At 35.5% G+C, this 19,245-nt stretch overlaps 3 protein-coding genes across 3 annotated transcripts; all 3 read left to right on the forward strand.

Moving 5' to 3' along the window:
- Positions 1 to 1,170: 1,170 nt before the first annotated feature.
- LOC123547995 (cholecystokinin receptor type A-like) lies at positions 1,171 to 3,643 on the forward strand. Its single transcript, XM_045335242.2, has 2 exons — positions 1,171 to 1,291; positions 2,062 to 3,643. Exon 2 carries the CDS (start codon positions 2,062 to 2,064, stop codon positions 3,397 to 3,399), a length of 1,338 nt encoding a protein of 445 aa, XP_045191177.2. The 5' UTR covers positions 1,171 to 1,291; the 3' UTR covers positions 3,400 to 3,643.
- Positions 3,644 to 4,467: 824 nt separating this feature from the next.
- LOC123547140 (cholecystokinin receptor type A-like) lies at positions 4,468 to 7,547 on the forward strand. The gene is made up of 2 exons (XM_045333998.2): positions 4,468 to 4,663; positions 6,005 to 7,547. The coding sequence occupies exon 2, from the start codon at positions 6,022 to 6,024 to the stop codon at positions 7,276 to 7,278; it is 1,257 nt and encodes a 418-aa protein (XP_045189933.2). The 5' UTR covers positions 4,468 to 4,663; positions 6,005 to 6,021; the 3' UTR covers positions 7,279 to 7,547.
- A 1,851-nt stretch (positions 7,548 to 9,398) lies between these two features.
- On the forward strand, positions 9,399 to 19,014 carry LOC123547994 (uncharacterized). Its single transcript, XM_045335240.2, has 2 exons — positions 9,399 to 9,572; positions 15,403 to 19,014. Exon 2 carries the CDS (start codon positions 15,433 to 15,435, stop codon positions 17,587 to 17,589), a length of 2,157 nt encoding a protein of 718 aa, XP_045191175.2. The 5' UTR covers positions 9,399 to 9,572; positions 15,403 to 15,432; the 3' UTR covers positions 17,590 to 19,014.
- Positions 19,015 to 19,245: the final 231 nt, after the last annotated feature.

The raw sequence follows: 19,245 nt of genomic DNA on the forward strand, positions 1-19,245 counted from the left end.
CATATGGCGACGTTCCAGCTTTTCATGGTAGAGGAAGACCCCAGGTGCCCCCCGCGGGCATTATTTCATCACGGGTGGTCAACTGAATAGAATCAATGACCTTCCGTAAGCCAGCTGGATAGCTTTATCACATGACGAATGCTACGCCCCAGGCAAGGCTCGAATCTACACCGGTGAGTGGCAAGTGATTTGAAGTCAGCGAACTACCGTAAATCACTCGGCCGCGGAGTCCCCTTTATCAGAACTGGTTAAACTCAAGAGAATGGTACACACTACAGGAATACGAACCCTGGGAATCGATGAATGTACTAGTGATAGTAGAAAAAAAATGACGAGCCGAGAGTCGGACACCTTCTAGGCATAATAAAGGAAGTCGAGTGTTAACAAAAACTTACCGATATGATCCAGAGACAAAATGAACGCAAACATGTGAAAGATGACTATTAGTTCATAAATAGATATAATTAGATATTATATTATGATGTGATTATGCCAAGCGGCCCGATGGGCATGGGTACGCCTCAGTGGGCGAGCTCTTATGGTAAGTTATTCCATGCAAGTGACGACGTGCAAAATTTTATAATATTAGAATCACTTGTATAACGTCAAACAAATGGGTAGGTTCAAGCACAGGCGCTTAAAGTTCTATATGCATTACCATATCCCACCCACCTAATATACTATGAAATAGTACAGGATCTCTTTCAGAGATCTACGATCTCTTCAAGAGATCTAACCTGCACATATATTTCATTGATAGAGCTTCAAACACCTGTGGTTCAAGCGCCGATGGGCGAAAATTTAGTTTTATCACGCCAAACCGATTGCAGGGGCGTTCGCCAGTGGACAAGACTTTATGTAAATATATCTTGTCTATCCGATAGGTGCAAGACAGTGTGTGTAAAAATATAGATAATGTATAATTTATAATGTTATAGTGTTAATGGTTCTCCAACCCTACTAAATAAATAGGTTACAAAATTCTCGTTGTACAAAATAATGAGTCAGACTCAGATATTAAAGTGTTACAATGTTCACTTTCAAGTATCATTTATCGAAACAGGAAGATTATTTTCAGCCAAAAAGGTCAATTGCGGTTGAAAGTAAAGCCAAGTTCTGAGAAAATTAAACTTTCATCTTGTTTTTATAAAGTTTCAGAACAATTAAAGCAATCAGTGATTTAAGTAAAAAAAAAAAATTGTACGTAAAAAGTTTCTTTGATTTTTTTTACCTTTAATATTTTCCTTTGTTAAAATTACTTGCCTTTGTGGAATAAAGTAATAAATTGTAGGTATGATATAAATCATATTTATTCATTGTGATGCGTGTAGATCTATTCTGTGTCGTGAAAAATTTAAGAGTACTCATCTTTGGATAATGTTATAATAGGATTATTATAACAACAGCTTGATCCGCAATATGTATTCGGCTTGAGTGGATTTCGCCTTGGCAATATCCCATAATGCGCTTGTACCGAGAGTGATACGGCCTGGCAAAACCACAAGAGCCGAATGCATTATTAATTCTAATATGCTTGTCTCTGTTAAAACACTCTTACGCTAGAATGACGTCACGTTAATGTGCGGTGACGTCAAAGCTTTTGTTGCGACCAAGAAAGAGCGCTCCTATATTTTACCTATTGTTTTAGATTAAGGGCATATTAGAATCGAAATAGTTTATAGCACAAACGTGTTTTAACACTATTTATACACTCGGGTGGTAATACGTCGTACAAATAATTTCACTCGGGCTGCGCCCTCGTGAAATTTTTCCGCCCGACGTATAACGGCCCATCGTGCATAAATAGTGTTAAAGCACTCTTTTGCTATAAATTATTTCTGAAGTAAATAATGTAAAGAAAAAAAGTTTTAAAAAAACATGAACATTTTACTTTAAAAACTACATTTTGTTTTGCTTTATAAATTCCCGATCGTATGTAAAAGTGCAGAGTGTATGCACCTTTCGTAGCTCAAAGTGTGCATTGACTAATGCGGCCGTGTATCTTTTCTAAAGATACTTGTTGTTTACTTTGTTATCGACAGGAATGCTTGCCTTTTTCAGATGGAGCGTATAAGCTATGAAAATGATACTTTGCTTGATCAGTCACAAAGGGAAGTTTTCTTGCATCTGCTGCCTGTGATCGTGTGTATGGCTGTCGTCGGCATCGTCGGTATTCTCGGCAACATCCTTACTATCATCTTTTACGCCTTTAAACAAAAGCGTTCACCCTCTACCATACAGATAGCTTGTCTCGCCGCTGTAGACCTGATGGTATGCATTATGATCATTCCGAATATTATAGAAATGGTCGTTAACGTGAAATTTAACCAAAGCTTTATGTGTAAATTCACACACTTTCTAGGACTATGGACAATCGCCAGTTCTTGTTTAATCCTCTGGATTATTGCTTTGGACAGGCATAGGAAAATATGCAAACCATTTGCAAAGCAGACGACAGTAAGGTCAACTGAATATGCAATTACAGGGATTGTGGTTTTCTCATTTTTTCTCTCTGTGCGAAATTTTGCAAATTTTGACAGTATAAAGATTGATGTGCCTGTCACAGGTACCAACAGAACAATCAGTGGTCAATACTGTACAACCAGAGATGACTCCGGATACAAAATCAGTGTTTCGATATTTCACAGCATTGACTTTGTACTTTTATTGATGGTATGGGTAACAGTTATTGTTACATACACACGAGTTATTTATACACTTTTTAGACTGAGACGCACCAGGAAACGAGAAATTCCGAGTGTACATATAGAGCAGAGTTCTCATGTGAAACTTAACAGAAGAGATGAGACGAAGGACAACGTAGAGTTACATGAATTGAAGAGCCAGTCCGATACGCAAGACAGCGACACGTCTGAACTCAAATATCCAGCCGATACCCTATCCTCTTCTACCGAATTCAGCACTGGAGATATGACAACCCTCCACAGCTACAGTCATTCGCCAGCAGTATCAACAGCCACTGGTAAAAACCATTCTCATGTGGTTCCTTCTGTAAGCGGAGGAACATTTTCACATCACAGTCTGAGGAGAACTGTTTGCAAACTAAACACCCGGAAGCGGAAACGCCGCCATAAGATCGCCGCGCGCAGCGCATCGGAGAGAAATCTAACATACATGATGTTGACCGTCTCTGTTTTATTCATACTATGTTTCTTTCCATACTTTGTTATCAAAATAATAATGCGGTTGGTACTAAAGTCTGGAGAAGAGTTCGAATTGGCGGTTGGAACACAATTTGCTTTGAGGCTTGTGTATTTTAACAGTGTTTTCAATCCTGTCATCTATTGTTTCTTCAATCCACAGTTTAGGAGATATATAAAATATACGCTTTTGAAATGTTTTCAGTGTGCTCAGAATAAAATGTCGTCTGATTCTTAAACTGATTTCACTTTGCTAACAAATATCAAATCTGAACATAACCAGCAAGAAATGGAAACTTTAAAATAGCGATCAGAATATATGTAGCTTTCATGCATGCACATGCCAAACTATCTAACCCGCCATGCCGTGTATAAACCTGGTCTCTGATATATAAACAGAAAAGACATTTCGTTGCGATCAGTGCAATGTTGTAAGTGTCGTTTATTGTTGTTTAAATGAAAATAAAATATCCAGATCTGCACTGTGTCAAAATCAATAAGTTTGCCACCAAAGGAAGTTGAGATTAACATGGCAACGCATAACAGTACTCTGAATTGGAGGAATCATCGAGGATACTCGGCAATTTCCGTGTGATTACGTATTCTCAATTGGCAATTCGGCATTCTTCGGACATAAAGTAGCTGAACGCGCAAGTACATTTCCGAAAATAGGCCCGGAAAATGTCGAAATCGCACCTGAAGAGTACGTAAATTGCACATTGTCATTACGGGTTACGGGTTCAGTACCTAAAAGTAAAGAAACGGATATCAGAACGAGTCAGTATTTGGAGATCTGTGTCCCCCCACCCAAATCCCACCCCCACCCCCACCCCCCACTTTCACGAGTTTTGCCTTTCTGTATGGCTGTTTTATAATGGTTAATGGTTTTTAGCCATCGAAATATATACAATGTATCACTGAATCAGATAAAAATAAGGGGCTTCCATGGCCGAGAGGTTAAGCTCGCTGGCTTCAAATCACTTGCCCCTCACTGATGTAGGTTCGAGCCTCACTTTTGGCGTAGAAATCTTCATGTGAGGAAGCCATCTAAATGGCTTACGGAAGGTCGGCGGTTCTACCCAGGTGTCCGCCCGTGGTAATATCATGTACGGAGGGGCACCTGGGGTCTTCTTCAACCATCAAAACTGGAAAGTCACCATGTGACCTGTTACTGTGTCGGTATACGTTAACCCTAACAAAACAAACAAAAGAGATAAAACTATCGAAGTCTTTAGTTGTGGTGTTTTTTTTTCTTTCCAAGATATGATAGTTTAAATAGTTCATAGAAACTTTGCTATTTTTAAGACTCAATAATAATATGTCGCTTTTCGAAAATCACTAAACAATAGGTTTGCTGCACACAAGGAAAATTAATGAATGAATAAAACCGTGAGAAAATAATAGTTCCAGGAAGTTTATTACATTAATTTCATTTTAATGTGTGTGAAAATACTGCTAGATCCTAGATGTTTCTCTTGAGTGAAATTAAAAGATAAATTCAGGTACTGTACTGCTAATATTATTCTATTTTTATTTTTGCGGCTGAGTAAAGTGGGCGAATTAATTGATGCATGCAAAACGAAATAGTTCCATTTTTTCTTCACAAATAGGGATGTTAATGTGTACGTGCGTACTGCAAAGTCACTAATATTCGTGGGGGACTTATTTTCGTTGAGTTCTTGGCAGCGGCAATTCATGAAATCTTATTAATCCCAAATAACAAGCGAGGAGCTCGTTCTTTAATATCTCCATGTATTCATATTCAGTTGTAAGGCAAAAACACGAAATTTTATACATGCGAAATTAAATGATTAAACAGTATTTATATGTGAGAGCAACATACCTGGAAATAGGAATGCCTCGCCAGATTTAGTATCATGCAATCTTTTGTAACTATGGTTACTATTTATGGATAAAAATGCTGCATAATGACGAGTAAAAATTAATACACAATGATTAAAGTCGGATACATATAAGTACCAAATAATTTAAGGAGTATTTTTTTGATCAGTGAAAGGGTAAAATGTTATAAAAGCTTTGTTTGGAGACCAGTGTCAAAGTTCTCTGAACAAAATTTTGCAATTGGCTAATGGCAAGTTTGCATTCTGAGATCAATCTCAAGAACTATTTATACTTTTGAAACTCTGACCCCAGTACTTGATACGGTACTGGTAAATTAATAAACTTTCTTGAACTATTTGTTGTCATAAGAGGGAAGCATATCTTATTTCTTATTACAAAGATAAAAATGATATTTTCAAAATATCTAACAACGGACTGTGGACTCAAATTTATCGTTGTCTTGACAGGCATACGTTATTTCCGTGAAATGACAGCTCGGTGGTATGTCTAAACTCCAGATTTCAACTTAATACCATACTATAATATATGAAACTCACTGCACGGGGAATCACATGATTAAAATAATTTCTAAACCTAAGTAAATTTACGAATAATATGGGATAATACTGAAGCAAGTGTTGCTTTACATCTAAAATAATATAGCCTGTCTTATGGCAGCACAGCTATTTTCTAAAACTACAAACATTTCAATCACAATCAAGGAAATGCGCGACTTCTTATTTATGTAAGTGTTCGTTGTTACCAGAAGTCTATTATCATTGTCAACTACTTAATTATTTAACAACTTTCGTTCACCATATGTTAGGCTATGTTTACATTTCATATCTTATCATGATAGGAAATTTATTTCATGTTTGATCATGTGATACATTGACACAGATGACCATATTACCGAATGAGTAAAGAAAATATGAGTATTCAAGATAACAAAACAGTGAAACTTGATTTTTTTTAAACATTTTGCTTTTACGTTTACACAGAGCATCCTATTCAACGAATGGCGGGTTTAGAAGAGATGACGTCATTGCTGGACCAGTCTCAGAATGAAATTTTCTTTCGTCTGCTGCCGCTGATCGTGTTTATGGCCGTCGTCTGTGTAATGGGGATAATTGGCAACATATTGACCATCATATTTTACGCTTCCAGCTCTAGACGTTCGACGTCCACCATACAGATAGCATGTCTTGCTACAGTGGACTTGATGGTTTGTGTGATGATAATTCCCAACATCATAGAAATGGCCGTCAATGTGAAATATAACATAAGCTTTTTATGCAAGCTTACACACTTTTTCGGTTTGTGGACAATCGCGAGTTCATGTTTCATTTTATGGGTCATTGCATTAGACAGATACAGGAAAATATGTAAACCGTTTGCAAAACAAATGACCGTGAAAACGACTGAATACGCTGTTACTGCAATAGTCATCGGTTCATTTGTGCTGTCTGTCCGAAATTTTGTCAATTTTACCGCTATAGATGTGAATGTAGCCGTATCCAATAGCAACGAGACAGTTAAAGGCCGCTTCTGTACAACAAGGGACGATGCTGGCTATAAAATTAGCGTTACTGTGTTTTATGCCATTGATTTCTTATTTGTGTTAGTGTGTTTAGGAACCATTTTAATTACATACTCGTGTATCATTTGTACTCTATTACGATTGAAGCGTACTAAGAAACGTTCCAAACAACAAGCGCACGTTGGCATAAGCTCGCGTGCAAAAGCAAGCATCAGAGAGGAGTCCGACGGTAGCCTCGAAATGTCGAATTTCCAAAGTCAGACTAATGCATCGACTAGTAAGACAAACAATAATCTCAGTTTTGATGACACAGCCAGCTCATCGGCAGATTTCAGCCAATCACGAACCACACAAGCAATCGGCAATGGCGGTATGCTTTCACCTATAAGTCTTCGGCGAACTCTCCATAAAATGAACTTCCGAAAACGGAAGCGACGCCATAAAATCGGCGCACGCAGCGCTTCGGAAAGAAATCTAACGTTCATGATGTTAACTGTCTCGCTTCTCTTTGTCCTGTGTTTCTTTCCATATTTTGTGGTAAAAATAATAATGAGACTCGTGCTGAAATCAGGAGAAGAATTCGAACTGAATGTTGGCATTCAGTTTGCTCTTAGACTCGTTTATCTGAACAGTGTTTTCAATCCAGTCGTTTACTGCTTCTTTAATCCACAATTTAGAAGTTATATTAAAGGTATTTTGTTGAAATGTCTCAGATGTCAAGTGATGAAAAAATAACAATTTGCTGCTGTTGGCGGTTTAAACACTCCTCAACCTTTGTTCATTGTGATTAAACTTGACTTTTTCACCTTTGAACAAGTAAAAATGGTTTTATGTTTGTTCGTACATGATGGGACAAGAGATCTCCGATTATAAGATCGAAATATCATATATTCACCGAGAAGTATCTCTAAGAGTGACGTAGTTATGAGTGAAAATGCAAGATCTGCTGTTCACGAGTCAAACATATTTGATCATAAAAGTAAATCAAACAAATTTTCTTTTTATCTCAAGTTTTGTCTAAGATTATAATCAAATTTTGTATACATTTATTTGATAATTACACTGATAAAACATTGAATTGCGCCATGAGAAAACCAACATAGTGCGTTTGCGACCAGCATGGATCCAGACCAGCCTGCTCATCCGCGCAGTCTGGCCAGGATCCATGCTGTTCGCTAACAGTTTCTCTAATTCCAATAGGCTTTGAAAGCGAACACCATGGATCCTGACCAGACTGCGCGGATGAGCAGGCTGGTCTGGATCCATGCTGGTCGCAAACGCACTATGTTGGTTTTCTCATGGCGTGGCTCGACACAAATCCTGCCACTAACTTCCTACTTTACTTCCGTTTGCCAATTAAGTGTATTTACAAGACATGACTCAAAATATTTCGTTTCCGTGTTAACAAACTGAAATGATATTATTGGATACCGAATTAATATAATACAAAAGAATTTTCACGTCATACACTTGTTCTAGTACCATGGTAGTTTTTCTTCCAGTCAAAGTGAAAGACATGCCAATGTATTTGGTTGTTTGGCAGCAGCCCTTTTACAAACTGTGCTACATAAATCGCGCACACGCCAAAGCGACAAAACGAAATGTCCTTAATCAGCCACCATGGGAATATAATAAGTATATGATATGAAAACATAAAAAAAAATCTGCCTACAGAACAATGTACAAGACACTGATTTTTATTCTTAAATATACCCTGTTTACATGATATATATGAATATACCCTGTTTACATGATATATATGAATATACCCTGTTTACATGATATATATGAATATACCCTGTTTACATCATATATATGAATATACCATGTTTACATGATATATATGAATATATGTGCACTCAAAACATCATAGGATGACTTATTATCTGCTGGTATGAAAATGTAAAGACAATCCTGCAATAGAATTCAATTGCATTTCCCTAGGTAAGTCTAATCCGTGATTCACTAGCTTTAAGGTAAGCACTGAGTTTCGGAACATTGGTGTATTGGGTTTGTTGTCTTCAATAATGTAAACAGATATAGTACAGTGTTATGTCCACCAGTGCTATATTTGTCAATGTTTTGGGAAATTGTATCCATACAATGTGCAATGACTTAGATTGCTCTACAGCCACTTTTTCAGTTTCAGCAATTTCACTGTTGCTTAGATTATTCCCATAGATGTTGATTATATATTTTTAGCAATTTTTTTTACTCGTGCAATGGCACATTAATTGTGGAAACCAGTTAGCTTTCGCACTATGATTTGCCCAATACCTTGCTGGTAGTGTTGCATGCATATCCTGCAATCGTGAAAAAAATCGGGTATTTCCGTATTCTCCGTATAATAAACCGCTTTTTACGTAGCATAAGGCCGAGGTGATGAGATTGGAATATCCTGCTGTAAACATGATTGTCGACTAACTGCTTAAATACTGCGTCTCATTTACACTGTTTATAAATTCAACAGCAAAAATAAGAATTTTAATGAAACAATATATATTAACAAATATAAAAAAATACCCAAAAGGCATCATTAATTTGCATATCATTAAAATATGCGGCGTCTTTGATGCCTTGTATCAATTTTTTCTTGTTTACAAGATTCACTAATATAGTGTAACAACCGTTCTGCATTTACTAGATGTTTAAACGGGTAATTTCCTAATGTTAATGGATGAATACAATGATATGGTGTTAGAAGCGCGTGCGTATTGTCAGTGTGTCGCCATATGGTGTAACGACTGACAACAACGGACCATCCGTAAAGACATGCAGACCCACAGCCTAGACTTTGTTGACTTAAACATACAATTAACATACTTATTGCCTCAATTATCGAATGATGTGCGATATGACAGGTTGTAACACCTCATAATATACACTTACCACTTTTTTCGTGTTTGTCGGGGTATACTACAAGGTGACCTAGTGCTACCCGTATTATTTAATAAGGGGATTGTTGTGGCTTCGACTTATTGAGGGAAACATTGTTTGGAAGTACGCTCCTTCGTATGAAGTTCGAAGAGGTAAGCGTTTTCAAGTTTGATTTTATTTCTTTCAATTAAAACAACAGAATTATTTTCATCGGGCGATTGAGCAGAAAACTACTCGTTTGCCTTTGAAATTTTCAGTAGATATTTCGGAGACCCATTAAGTGAGACTTAAACATAAATAAAAATCTGAAGTGCAAAATCATATACTGAACTCGTTACAGCGAACATACTAAATGTTTATTTGTATGAATTTGAAATAAAGTAAATGTTTTGAATACGCAAATCTTACCATAGTGAACTTTTCTTTAACAAAATACAACAGCACTTAATCGAAGTGATAAAAATCAGTTTCACCGACAACTTAAGAACTTTTATCTAATATGTTAATATGTGATAGTAAATATATTCGAACAACAGTAAGCTATTTGTTTGTTTCTTGACATAACTAAGATATTAAACAAGATCGTTTCTTTTTTTTTTGTATTTCTTTTTTTGCAAGTATGAAAAATCAAAAATCAACTTTAATTGGCTTCAACTGTAGTCAGACCTAATCGTTTATGCGCAAAGTATAGTGACCGAAATTTACAATTAACTTTATTGCTTTTTTCAAATATTCGTAAAAATGACTGAACACTAAACTGATATTGATTTAAACGATCAATTTGCTTTGACAATTTACATGCAAATACTTACTGTGAACTAACTCATCGATAAACTTTTGTCATCCTTTTGCTTTGTTGCGTTTTATGTGTCATAAGGATCATCTTATAGCTCTTACCCTGCTAAATTTCTATAATGAACTTGTCCATCTTTCAATTTGGACAGTACCATTTACTGTTAAAAAAGGGGCGCTTACCAAAAAGATACTGACTGAATGGCGAACAGTGCAGATCACGATCAGACTGCAAGGATGTGCAGGCTGATCATGATCTATGCTGGTCGCAAGGGCAGAATCAATCGTGTCCAGCATTATAAGAACCGTTAAGTGTATTGTGGCAGTTGCTGTCACCCATAACTTGCACCTGTTTTTATATTTTTCTGGCCTTAAGATCGTGAAATACATTCGGTCTTACTAAAATAGAATTCCGCTTACGCTGGCGCCGCGTGTGTGAGGGGGTGGTGGTTGCACATTACGTTTCCACTCATGCATGAACATATTCAAACTGATTCTGCTATCATTTTAACTGGTTGCATTCTATGCTTCCAATGGATATTCTTATAGATTTAGATATGAAATATTTATGTATAAAAGCGAACACGTAGTCCATAAAACATGTAGGTCAGATCTACTTCGCTAGTCATGCAGCAAAATATACCAACTTGTAAAATAACTTTCAGTTGTATTTTTACAATATTATTTCGGAAAACACTGACTTGGACACTAATATCTGATGATTTTGATTTTTATAAACACTGCAATCTTGCTTGTGAAGCAACTCTTTAAAACTTGACTGAAAATAAATTTACTGTGAGACCCAATCTGCATCGAATAAACTTCCTTGTCAATCCGCTTTCGATTGATGTGGATGTTTAAACAATGGTTTTAGTTTTATTAGTAGTGAAAGTACATAGTTCTCGTTTAGAATTATTATTGATGTATGTCAAGTACCTAAGTGGTAAGGTTGTAATGATTAAATGGCTAAATAAGCTCGAGCCGGTTAAAACAAAAACAACAGAAAAATTGAGGTCTATAACAGTTTCTCTAATTTTCTTAAAAGTCTAATGTTCATGTATTGTAAGATGGTTTGGTTCCGGAGTTTCAAAGATTTTCCCAGGATGAAAAAAAATGAAATTATATCTGTGACTTAGATTGTGTACTTCGAACGCATTATCCTTCATAATGATATTGTCCGCTTATTATCAATAGTGAAGAGCTTTCTGTAATGTTAGATGTACTTTGGCTAGTGTTTTTTTTTTCTTGACATATGTGTGTCACGTGTGCTTTGTTTGTGTGTTTAGTAAAGTTGCAAACGTCAACCCATACGGGCAGCCTCTCCGGAAGTTAGTAATTTGTGTTGGATGGTAGTGCAAGATACAATAGACATTCCAATTCCATAAAATTTCCCTTGTTCTTTAGCGTGCCATGTGTAAAGCACCCATAAACAGAATTCTTAACCAGATGTTAGTCATTTTAGTTGGAGGAGCAGGGGATCACACTCGCTACTCCTGGTTGTGCAGTCATACAATGAACCACTTGACCACTGTATTCACTCTATACAGAAATAATGAGAGCTAAATAATGACAATTACTTCTTCAAATATAGTAACAATATTCTGTGGTGAGCAATGCCAATTAAAGGTCCACAATGTTTTAAATTTTTATGTTAAAAACAGATGAAACAGCTGTCTAAATAGATGTTATACGCACTTACATGGTTAGGAAAGCACTAGTTTTAATATTGCACATGAACTATTATGATTAGAGCCTAACAGGGAGGTAATAAAAACCACAGATTCAATAAATCATTCTAGCATATTCAGCAATATTCAGACCTTTGACAAATGTTAATGAAAGTAATTATCAGAAATAGGATTTACCAAGGAATGTAATTTATGTTCATAACGGAAAATGTGGCAGACACATTTTAAGCAAAGGCATTTTGAGCCTTTAAAGCTATATCTAAAATTTAAAAAAAAATATTTTATAAAATACAGTTAAATTATAGGTCACTTATTTACTGTGTGTCTTACGCGCCAGAAAAGCCATTCTGCAAGCTGCTTTTACTTTTTTGTGAACAATTATTGACAAATGTATTCGAAATAATTGCCATAACTCTTACTATATGATCAATCTTGTGTTTTCTGTACGCGTATGCTTTCGATAAATGGGTAAAATTATAAATATGTTGTCTCCATTCTAAAAGCATGTAGTTGTCCGTACATTAAGAACATGTAGTTCACTGTCCACTGCTTATCATATCTTTTTCGACACAAATGGAATGGTGACATAATAACATGACAGGTTAACAATAATGACCGTAATTAGACAGGTATCTTAAACCTGTCAGTATTAATTACCTCCCCTTTATAATTGACAGTTTCATGATCTATGACATATCAATTAAGAAACATTATTAAGTTTGAGAAAGTTGATATGTATAGTCAAATAATAAAATATATCAATCACGTAATTATTGTCTAGACTTTAAGTTAATAAATTCTTATAAATATTTTTTTCTGATTGTTGACGTGAAAAAAAAAACTTCAATTGTATATATGCAACATAATGGAACTAGATTATTCAGCGTCGGACTTAATCTTTTCAAAGAAAATTACAAATTATATTAAACTGTATCTGTGATGAATATGCACAAGAGGGCACCTAAAGCAGCGTACGTATATGTTTTTTCTCTTTTTTTAAAAAATTTAATATACATATGCTGGTATATATCCGCAGTACCGTACTTATACTAAAAAGTCTTACGGTGTCAGTGGTTACGCATTTTTACAGAAACGATAGAAATGTTAAGATAATATTATTTTCTGCACTGACAAATATATTGTAAAGAAATAAACATCTTTCTTGGCAAATTATCGAGGACAGTCTTTGTTGCTGCATTGTCATGGAAGTTTCTTAGTGCATTTCCATCTGTAAGCTGGTTGATTTGTTTTTCAGTTTAAAAACAAATTTTTCTATCTATAGTTTAATTGCAGTCTTTTAAAGACACCAAAGGTTCTCTCTACAAAGAAGCTTTATTTTTCAGACAGGGGTAACTACATGTAGTAACATAGTTTTTGCTCAAACCTCTTATCTTACGAAAACTTCCCCACAGTTCTATATACATGTACTTAGTAATAACTCTGTAATATTTTTTAAAGTATTTCTTTAAAAATTAATTGATCAAAGTTATAGGTTATTGAAACGCGTTTCGGTACTGACAGTTAGCTGACGTGTATTTCGCAGTAAGCAATTTTTAAATTATACATGTTTAGACATTGCCATTGTTCCGTAATTTTCCAGGAAAGAAGGCACTTTGTTGTTAACACTTAAGTAAAATAGTTTTGTGTATTTTTACAAAAAAACACTTGTAAAATCCCATTTTCCTGTCATTTATATAATACTCGGCAAAATAAAAGCTCTGCACATCTGGACATCTTGTTGCATAAAATTTACGAACATAAATTATACGTCCATGTGAACATCTATATACCGTCTATCATACTAAACAAGTGGATATTAATATATAGATGTTCTGATGAATACCTTAAAATGGCATTATGTGCATCTTATTGCACATAGTGTGTTTTTGGTGAATGTTTTATAAAAGCAATTTTCGGATTCTGTGCATTTCGATGTGTTAAATTAACAATAATGCCGCATAAGTATTTGAAGTCGATGCTTTAGAAATAAAGAAATCGGACTAATAAAAAAGCAGTTTTTTCTTCAATCTTCTACGCAGTGGTCACCCTTAGATCAGTTTGACTTTTCTTAAAAAGACTGTCCCAGTGAAAATGAGAAAAGTCATATTTGGAAAGTTATTTTTTCGTACTGCTAACAGGAAGGGTCTGGTATATTTGGTTAAAAGCTATAATTTTCTCCACCTTTTTTACACACACATCTATTTCAGCTGGATTTTTACTTGAAAATGCGCATTATTCCACTTTAAGTTAAAAACTGGCATTTAAAGACGAAAGCCCAAGTTTCTAAAGTTGCAAAAAAAGTGCAGGTTCATTTCAGAGTATATTTTAGTCTGGATTTGTATCGAGAAAAAAAGACCTACAATTTTTTTTTTTCATAACAATCGTAAGGCCTAAAAAATTTCTTTGTTTCCGGTAACATGCTCAAAAAAATTAGGGTAGGTAGGTCGGAATATTTTTTTTTTTTTTGGTCGCGGGGAGGGGGGATTTTTTTTATTAAGTGAGATTTTTCGGAATTTTTTTTTGTGTGTGTCAAAAAATGAATACAAATAAGGGGGTTATGCCTTTAGAGCATCAGTAAGCTGATTTCTAACATCACTGACCATGTTTAAAGCATAAAAAGTGGATTTTTGCAACTTTTTGTTAAAATGTTGAAAAAAAATATTCACCAAGGCATATTCTCCAAAATATTCTCCAAAAACATTTAGGGTCGGGCCAAAAATTTAGGGTAGGTCGGGATACCGGAAACAAACATTTTTTTTACGCCTAAGTGTTATACAGCAACTTAAAGCATTATATTTTTTCTTTACAAACTGAAATTATTTCAATATTCTTTTGATAGTTCTTGTAAAAAAAATCGAACTTTCAAACACGACCGTTGACGATGGTCAAAACGTTAGTTAAAAGACCGGAAGAAGTTACAGTTTTTTTACTAGTATTTGAAAACATTTTGGCAATTTTATTACTTTATTAAGGATAAAACAAATATGTCTTCTTAAATTTAACAAAGAACATCAAATAGTTCTGATGATAAGTATGCGTTATAATGAAAATCGCATGCACTACAATTTTACCGGTTCATATTACCTGGAAGATCAAACTCTTGAAGCACTCGCAACATACTACGTGGAATTTCATTTTGCTTTTTGCATTTTGCACAAAAACCTGTCGCTTGCAACAACACGAGAATATTGGATGCGCACGAGTTCTGCATTATTTATACCAAATTTCGTGCAAATGCCTTTCATGTCAATGCAGATTTTTGCGTATTTTTGGATCATATCCCTTATATGTTTCACGGCAAAGCATTTGCTTATTCTTGAAGTAATTTTAATTTCGTTTTTTTGTATGGTTGCACTTGATTTACTCTTCTATTTGATTTATGCATTATATGGAAGCTATTATTAATCGAATTTTATTATATTACAAAGGCAAGTGTGCAGAACTATAGGCCTATTTGCAAGTGCAATATATGTATTTAGTTGATTATATTGTATCATTTCAGTGAAGGAGAAAGTATATCCCCTGAGAGAAGATGGTGTTATTTGTGACAGTGCTTTTTACAGTGCTTAGCTACACTGCAGCCACAAATTTTCGGCATGTCTATCCACGACCTTTCAGCCCGAGGAGTACGAATTTTGCTCGTGGGCAAATAGGACTGCTCGAACCCCGCCCTGTGTCACGCATTACACCGAGAATCCTGCCGAGGTTGCCTCCATCAAAAAGCGTGGTCTGGATAAAGAAGTTCGATCCTAGGACTGGAGCTTGGATAAAGGTTATGAAAGGAAAGCGTAATGTATTTGGCTCGGCGGTTCATCATCATTTTGCGAAAAAGGCACATATTGCAAGAAAATTGAGGATGAATAACATTATCAGGGCAAGAAATCTCGTTCGAATTAATAATATTAGAGGTGGGTTACTGGCAGTTGCCAGGCAACGTGATGAAGATGATTTTCCTAGAGTCCCAGCAAGGATTTTAGGCCAACGTCGTGGAGGAGGTTATCGTAGATATAATAGAAAACCAAAAAGAATGAATAAGATCCGCCCCAGAGATGGAACCGGTGGCATCCTCGGACAAAGAATCAATCGGCAGTTTAATCCTTTATGGAGAAACAGACGACCACATCTTAGAAGAAACATTAATCTGAGGTCTAGAGATGATGGTGATTTCTTTGATGATTTTATGGACAATGATCGTCATGATTTTGAAGACTTCAATGAAATCGATGATTCCTTTGATGATCGGTTTGATGGTGGATTTAGAAACACACATTCGTTGTTAAACTCCGGATCAAACTTAGTGCGAGCAGATATCAGAGGACGGCAGATTTCAGTGCCACAGAAACCTTTGTCAAAACCGAAAAATCCGTCAATAGTGGGAGATGTCGCTGGATTCCCGCGGAAAGGTTATTATTCCAAAATGAACAGTATCCCTAGAACGGATATTAACACAATAGGTACAGGTGGTGCACAGACTGGGGCATTTAAACCATCAGATAGAATAAGAAACAATTTAAATACAGCGATTCTTGGAACTTTTGACAGGAAAAGGAAAGTACCTTTTCAAGGAATGCGTGGTATAGGTGACGTCCGTTTCACTGGAATGCGGGGCGTGAGTGATGCGGGTATTTTGGGCAGTCAGCAAAATGGATTCGATGCAAACAATGGTGACATAACTGGTTTGATGAATGAACCCATTTCTGTTAGAAATAGAATGTTAGATTCCCCTCTAATACCTTCTGCAGATAGAAACATTCGATTTCCACCTACAGGAGTTGTCGGTCTCGCAGGTGATGACCGACTACCTGACGGCCTATTGCATGACTTTGGTGATGTAGAAGACCTTAGCGGTATTGAAAACAGACTGGACCTTGTAACAGATGCATTGAGCCACCTGAATGATAGGCTGAATCTTAATGAGCGTTTGGATCTGGATGACCGATTAGACTTTGATGACAGGCTAAACGACCGGTTAGGGATGGAAAACAGATTTGATGATCGATTAACACAATTAGCCCATGTTCAAAGCGGAGTCAATGATGAAATTTTAGACAAACCTCATATTGCTAAAGCTATTGATGAATTTGATAGAGGCGATGTGGATGTTGAAGGTGATATTGGTCATCTCAGACATGACGAAAGTCCTATTGATGGTTTGGAGCTGCTTGGGCCCAGCAGGTGGAGTGATATCATAACTGAATTAACGAACGCAGCCACGCACAATCAAATATTTGATCAAGAACCACGAGAGAGCGTTCCTGTATTTCCAGTCAATCCTCACTCGTCTGCTGAACCCAGTACATTAGGCGGAAATGACGTCACTACAGACCGCAACAACGGACTAGGAACAGGTTCTCTGGCACTACTGGGAATTGACCCTGGAACCTTCACAACTGACCATCCGCCACCGATTCCATTACCTGAAAAATCTGAAACGATGACAAAGACAAGTTCTCTAGATTCTTTGACAAGTACAAAAATAGCCGTGGGTGATGATTCCACCCAGACCATTCTAACTACAAAAGCGTCGCAAAATGGCAACCCAGCCAGCTCAAAACAGTTCATTTCTGAAAATAATGTGCGAATCCCTACAAAAGACATTGCGAGCGCCTCCGAACAAATGGCTATGTTTGGTGCGTTAGACAGTTTGGATTTTGGAAACGACAGCTTTGATGAAGATTTAAGAATTTGATATTTCATTCTAATTATTTTTTTGGTATAAATTTATGTGATAAGTTAATAACCGTACTCAAATTATAGCATAAAGAGTAGAATTTTAGTCAACGTTTATATCAGCTGTAAGAGATTCCTACAGAGAAAAATAACAATAGATCTAACACGATCCGGTTTATTTCCTTATTGAACAAAAAAAAAAAAAAAAAAAAGAAGACGGAGAGTGACGATATTATGTAACAAAATATTTGTTTATTAGCTTTGTATCGAGAAATATTTAGGAGTTCTGCAATTATATTGTGCGATTTTATTGTGCGATTTTTGGAGTGCAATATTACTCCGCTAAAAAACGAATGCATATTTTTCGCCGGAAAGCTAATGATCGCATATCATACGTATCTAAACATATTAATTTTACAATATATCTATTATGAATTTGTTCAAAAGCCTAAATTATATTGACAAAAATGAAGTCTTTACACATTCAAATGACGTCACTCACCCGACACGAAACTCAGACGTCAATATTGAGTCTTGTTCTGTTGTAAATTAACGGACAATAAAAAAAAGTATGTGATACTTCTAGTTATTAATTTATAGCACCAATCTTTGATTTCTTGTTAGAATAGAAATAGTATATATCTCAAACAGTGCTTTTGCTCTTAAATAAAATCACTGTTTGCCGTTCCGATCCGTATTATGATGTCTCGTGATATAATCCTTCCGCATCTGAACTCCAGACATTAATTTAGTCAACGACAAATCTCTGTTTAATATAATTATATGACTTCTTAAACAACAGATATTTAGCGGGTTTTATTTACCTTTTGGGGTTTAATTTAAGGTCGAAACAGATACGTCTTCTGCTTCATCCAAAAGGTATTTAATAGTTTATTTTCAGTTTAAATAAAAATAAAACTACCAAAAAAAAAAAAAAATGAAACAGCTTTCTCCCAGGTGCTATCAATCTCAGCTATATGCAAACAAATGTAAATATTAGTGTTATATAATTAGCATGACTGATAACTTATTGTGAAATAACTGTGAGTGATGCCCCAACGTGACTATGTTAGCGTTTATCTACTTGCATGGCAGGACCAGTGTCTCAGATTGTATGTACATGCTTTGTAACCTATTCATCATTCCTTTCACTGTACAATATAAACCAACTCTTTTTTATGTTTCTAAGGCTTGTTTTTTTTTCTTTTTATTTTATTTCTTTCTATTTTATTTTCTTATCAGGAAATAAATATATCCGTTTTGATTTAAAACATTGCGTTTGGCTTTCAAGTTGATAAGAAAAAAATTACCCATTTGATGTTATTTTTCCTTGTTAACTGTCAAAATCAGTTTAAGTAGATGTATTACTTTCCTTGTTGAGTTATTTATAATTACATGTTATTTATTTATTTGAGCATATTGTATGTTAATAAAATATCATTCTATTGCATTTTGTTTTATCATTCCAGATTGTACATCCGTCGTAAATTTATAAAAAAAAATCATAAAATCATTATTTACCGATATTTTATTTCACGATCAAACCCCCCTCTCGTATAATTGTTACTTTTACGTGATTAATTGACTTCCGGTAAAGGGGCCGGCCCAGTTATACTTTTGTGGCGTCCCGTCTTTTATGAATGACCGCGAGATCAGAATTTTCAAAACGAGAATA

The sequence above is a fragment of the Mercenaria mercenaria genome, chromosome 9 (assembly GCF_021730395.1).
Source record: "Mercenaria mercenaria strain notata chromosome 9, MADL_Memer_1, whole genome shotgun sequence".
Taxonomy (NCBI): Eukaryota; Metazoa; Mollusca; class Bivalvia; order Venerida; family Veneridae; genus Mercenaria; species Mercenaria mercenaria.

Coding starts and splice junctions, on each gene's coding strand:
- LOC123547995 (XM_045335242.2), top strand. CDS start 2,062: ATGGAGCGTATAAGCTATGAAAATGATACTTTGCTTGATCAGTCACAA.
- LOC123547140 (XM_045333998.2), top strand. CDS start 6,022: ATGGCGGGTTTAGAAGAGATGACGTCATTGCTGGACCAGTCTCAGAAT.
- LOC123547994 (XM_045335240.2), top strand. CDS start 15,433: ATGGTGTTATTTGTGACAGTGCTTTTTACAGTGCTTAGCTACACTGCA.